This window comes from Triticum urartu, chromosome 4A (assembly GCF_056163025.1).
Source record: "Triticum urartu cultivar PI428250 chromosome 4A, HENAU_Tu73, whole genome shotgun sequence".
In the NCBI taxonomy this organism is placed as follows: Eukaryota; Viridiplantae; Streptophyta; class Magnoliopsida; order Poales; family Poaceae; genus Triticum; species Triticum urartu.
The window spans coordinates 174,548,880-174,554,382 of NC_141876.1; the positions used below are offsets into that span (position 1 = coordinate 174,548,880).

Genomic DNA, 5,503 nt, shown 5'->3' on the forward strand with positions numbered 1-5,503 from the left:
TGAGACTGGAAGGTCGAACGTGAATCATATAGTAGATATGATCAACGTAGTGATGTTCACCATTGAAAACTACTCCATCTCACGTGATGATCGGACATGGTTTAGTTGATATGGATCACGTGATCATTGAGATGACTGGAGGGATGTCTATCTAAGTGGGAATTCTTAAGTGATATGATTAATTGAACTTTAATTTATCATGAACTTAGTACCTGATAGTATTTGCATGTCTATGTTGTTGTAGATCAATGGCCCGTGCTACCGTTCCCTTGAATTTTAATGCGTTCCTAGAGAAAGCTAAGTTGAAAGATGATGGTAGAAACTACACGGACTGGGTCCGTAACTTAAGGATTATCCTCATTGCTGCACAGAAGAATTACGTCCTGGAAGCACCGCTAGGTGCAAGACCCGCTGCAGGAGCAACTCTGGATGTTGTGAACGTCTGGCAAAGCAAAGCTGATGACTACTCGAAAGTTCAGTGTGCCATGCTTTACGGCTTAGAATCGGGACTTCAAAGACGTTTTGAACGTCATGGAGCATATGAGATGTTCTGGGAGTTGAAGTTAATATTTCAAGCAAATACCCAAATTGAGAGATATGAAGTCTCCAATAAGTTCTATAGCTGCAATATGGAGGAGAATAGTTCTATTAGTGAACATATACTCAGAATGTCTGGGTACCACAACCACTTGACTCAACTGGGAGTTAATCTTCCTGATGATATTGTCATTGACAGAGTTCTTCAATCACTGCCACCAAGCTACAAAAGCTTCATGATTAACTATAATATGCAAGGGATGGATAAGACAATTCCCGAGCTCTTTGCGATGCTAAAGGCTGCGGAGGTAGAAATCAAGAAGGAGCATCAAGTGTTGATGGTTAACAAGACCACTAGTTTCAAGAAAAAGAGCAAAGGGAAGAAGGGGAATTTCAAGAAGAATGGCAAGCAAGTTGCTGCTCAGGTGAAGAAGCCCAAGTCTGGACCTAAGCCTAATATTGAGTGCTTCTACTGGAAAGGGACTGGTCACTGGAATCGGAACTGCCCCAAGTATTTGGCGGATAAGAAGGATGGCAAAGTGAAAGGTATATTTGATATACATGTTATTGATGTGTACCTTACTAATGCTCATAGTAGCACCTGGGTATTCGATAATGGTTCTGTAGCTCATATTTACAACTCAAAACAAGGGCTACGGATTAAACGAAGGTTGGCTAAGGATGAGGTGACGATGCGCGTGGGAAATGGTTCCAAAGTCGATGTGATCACCGTGGGCACGCTACCTCTACATCTACCGTCGGGATTAGTTTTAGACCTAAATAATTTGGTGCCAACGTTGAGCATGAACATTATATATGGATCTTGTTTGATGCGAGACGGTTATTCATTTAAATCAGATAATAATGGTTGTTCTATTTATATGAGTAATATCTTCTATGGTCATGCACCCTTAATGAGTGGTCTATTTTTGTTGAATCTTGATTGTAGTGATACACATATTCATACTATTGAAGCCAAAAGATGCACGGTTAATAATGATAGTGCAATTTATTTGTGGCACTGCCGTTTAGGTCATATTGGTGTAAAGCGCATGAAGAAACTCCATGCAGATGGACTTTTGGAATCACTTGATGCTTGCGAACCAAGCCTCATGGGCAAGATGACTAAAACTCCGTTCTTCGGAACAATGGAGCGAGCAACTGACTTGTTGGAAATAATACATACTGATGTATGCGGTCCGATGAGTGTTGAGGCTCGCAGCGGGTATCGTTATTTTCTGACCTTCACAGATGATTTGAGAAGATATGGGTATGTCTACTTGATGAAACATAAGTCTGAAACATTTTAAAAGTTCAAAGAATTTCAGAGTGAAGTGGAAAATCATCGTAACAAGAAAATAAAGTTCCTACGATCTGATTGTGGAGGTGAATATTTGAGTTATGAGTTTGGTCTTCATTTGAAACAATGTGGAATAGTTTCACAACTCACGCCACCTGGAACACCACAGTGTAATGGTGTGTCCGAACGTCGTAACCATACTTTATTAGATATGGTGCGATCTATGATGTCTCTTACTGATTTACCACTATCTTTTGGGGTTATGCTTTAGAGACGGCTGCATTCACATTAATTAGGGCACCATCTAAATCCGTTGAGACGACACCATATGAACTGTGGATTGGCAAGAAACCTAAGCTGTTGTTTCTTAAAGTTTGGGGTCGTGATGCTTATCTGAAAAAGCTTCAACTTGATAAGCTCGAACCCAAATCGGAGAAATGTGTCTTCATCGGAAACCCAAAGGAGACTGTTGGGTACACCTTCTATCACAGACCCGAAGGCAAGATATTCGTTGCTAAGAAAGGATCCTTTCTAGAGAAGGAGTTTCTGTCAAAAGAAGTGAGTGGGAGGAAAGTATAACTTGGTGAGGTAATTGTACCTTCTCCCTTATTGGAAAGTAGTTCATCACAGAAATCAGTTCCAGTGATTCCTACACCAATCAGTGAGGAAGCTAATGATGATGATCATGAAACTTCTGATCAAGTTACCACCGAACCTCGTAGGTCAACCAGAGTATGATCCACACCAGAGTGGTACGATAATCCTGTTCCGGAGGTCATGTTACTTGACCATGACGAACCTACGAACTATGAGGAAGCGATGATGATCCCAGATTCCGTGAAAGGCTTGAAGCCATGAAATCTGAGATGGGATCCATGTATTAGAACAAAGTGTGGACTTTGGTTGACTTGCCCGATGATCGGCAAGCCATAGAGAATAAATGGATCTTCAAGAAGAAGACTGACGCTAACGCTAATGTTACTGTCTATAAAGCTCGACTTGTTGCGAAAGGTTTTCGAAAAGTTCAAGGGGTTGACTACGATGAGACCTTCTCACCCGTAGCGATTCTTAAGTCTGTCCGAATCATGTTAGCAATTGCCGCATTTTATGATTATGAAATTTGGCAAATGGATGTCAAACTGCATTCCTTAATGGATTTCTTAAAGAAGAGTTGTATATGATGCAATCAGAAGGTTTTGTCGATCCTAAAGGTGCTAACAAAGTGTGCAAGCTCCAGCGATCTATTTATGGACCGGTGCAAGCCTCTCGGAGTTGGAATATACGCATTGATAGTGTCACCAAAGCTTATGGTTTTATATAGACTTTTTGTCGGCGTTCTGGGAACGGGGGTCCCCAGACTTGCCTACCTGCGGCCCACGGCGTGGCTTTGCTAGCAGGCCTGTACGGCCCATCTTCATCAACAAGGAATCAAGACCCTCGCGAGGGACCAAGCCTCGCGGGGCGGACAACACAAGACCTCCTCAGGAGCAGCCTCGTCAGGCCGGCTCATGAGGGGCGGAGAGTTCAAGGTTGGGCAAACCTCATGAGGTTTCTATGACGTAAGCCTTGACGATCGAGGCCAGGCGGGTGCCAGCGTGCAGCGTCCTTGTTTCCTCTTTAGTGCTAAGGGGGCATGCACAGGCGCGGAGTACTGAGGCATCAAGCAAAGGTTTCCATATTGGTGCAACGAGACCAAGACCAGAAGGACGGCAAGACGGAGGTCACCATGGAGCCCAAGACGGCGTCACCGCCAGAACCTTTGGCAGGCAAAGACCACCTTTTGTCAGGATAGCTTGTACTAGCTGTCCCCTTTCAAATTGGCCATTGTTGGCTCCCTTCCCGCTCAATATTTAGGGAGAGGACCAGGGCCTCTATAAATAGGACTAGCCACCACTATAGGCAGAGAGATCATCAAGACCATCCTTAGCCACACAAGTGCACCAAGCACAAGAACACCTCAACCTGAGGAGGTTGTTCTTCCCCTTGTACTGTTCATCCTCAGCCCAAGAGGCAATCCACCACCACCACACTGGAGTAGGGTATTACACCACAACGGTGGCCCTAACCAGTATAAATCTCGTGTTCTTTGTGTTGCAAGTTCGTCGAGTTAGTTCGTGAGATCTAGGCTAAGTTAGGACGCGGATCGATAGGGGCGAGATCTTCGCGTGCACCCTAGTGTTTGAACCTTAAGGGTTTTGCCGGAACCCGTGATCCGACATTTGGCACGCCAGGTAGGGGTGCGCCGAAGCTTCCCTTCCATCGCTCTGTGTCGAGTCACTTCATCGTCCTCATGGCGGACGCGCGTCGTGCCCGTGCCGAGCGCCGGGCTGCCCACGCCACCTGTGTCGCTCAGATAGCCCCTGTCAGTGGGCCGCCCCGTCGCTCTCCGTCGCCTACCGCCAACGCCACCACTGGCCCGGCGGGGAACGAGCAGCAAGCATCCTCGCTGCACCCCTCAGTGCGACAGGACGGCCGCACCGCCACTCCATCGCTGACTCCCACTGGTTCGTCGTCTCACGCTCGTTGCGTTCCCATGGACGCACGGGCCGCGCTCCTCATGGCGCACGAGCTCCTGCGCTACCGCTCGGTCGACGACCTCTACGAGGACTAGCTTGACCGCATCGCCGAGCTTGTCCGCACCACAGGGGGCTCCGCTGCGCCGTCCCACTCTCTGCCTCGCCCTCCGCCAGCCACGGGCGACGCAGCTCATGAAGCACCTCCACCACCTCTGCCCCAAGACGGCGCCCTAGCGCCAAGGCATGCGGCTCCACGGCGCGACCCACCGCATCCGGCGCCCGCGCGTGAGGAAAGAAGCTGTCAAGAAGTCCCTCGACCGCAGGAGAATGCTCCGCCACTCCTTTGCTCTGCCGCGCCAGGATAGTTTGCTGCAGCAAGGCCCTGCGCCGCTGGCCGTAGCGGCGCGCGGGCGCCAAGGACAAGCTCCACCTCCAAGGCGGGCCCCGGTGACCACGGCCGGCTGCCGCACCTTCACTCCCGAGCTGAGTAGCGTCGCCTAGCCGAGCAAGTTCAAGCCAGATCTGCCCCCTCGCTACGACGACACCCCCGACCCCGCGGAGTTCCTGCAGCTCTACGAGCTGAGCATCAAGGTGGCCAACGGCGATGACAAAGTCATGGAAAACTGGTTTCCCATGGCTCTCAAGGATGGCCCCCACTCCTGGCTCCTGAACCTGCCTCCATGCTCAATTTCCTCCTGGGACGAGATGCGCAACCGCTTCATTGCCAACTTCCAGGGCACTCGCGACTGCCCCCCGGTCGCGGGTGACCTGCGCCACATCAAGCAACAACCAGGAGAGACCGTGCAAAAGTACATTCAGCGTTTCAACAGCGCGCGCCTCAAAATCCCCAAGTTGACCGACGAGGCCATCATCTCAGTGTTCTCCGATGATGTCCGCGATGTCAAGATGAAGGAGGAGCTCGCCATTCACGAAGAGCTGTGCATGACCCTGGAGTTGTTCAACAACGCAACCAAGTGTGCAAGAGCTGAGGAGGGGCGCCTCTCCCTCCTCGAGCTCCCTGCTGCGGACCCAGAGGAGAAAAAGACCAAGGCCAAGGACGTGAAGTGCATGGGAGCGGCCGTGCTTGCGGCGGAGCCAGACACCAAGCGCGTCAGAGACCAGCCCGAGTCATCCAAGGGCAGCCGACTGT

General features: G+C 49.5%; 1 protein-coding gene across 1 annotated transcript; it reads left to right on the plus strand.

Moving 5' to 3' along the window:
• The first annotated feature begins 248 nt into the window (after positions 1-248).
• Positions 249-4,587, plus strand: LOC147975293 (uncharacterized). The gene is made up of 2 exons (XM_087520351.1): positions 249-1,223; positions 4,483-4,587. The coding sequence occupies exons 1-2, from the start codon at positions 249-251 to the stop codon at positions 4,585-4,587; spliced, it is 1,080 nt and encodes a 359-aa protein (XP_087376477.1).
• The last annotated feature ends 916 nt before the right edge of the window (positions 4,588-5,503 follow it).

Bases quoted from the DNA above. Each gene is read 5' to 3' on its own strand.
- LOC147975293 (XM_087520351.1), top strand. From the start codon at position 249: ATGGCCCGTGCTACCGTTCCCTTGAATTTTAATGCGTTCCTAGAGAAA. The intron at 1,224-4,482 runs GTGACGATGCGC...TCCGCACCACAG, and splicing joins GAAGGTTGGCTAAGGATGAG to GGGGCTCCGCTGCGCCGTCC.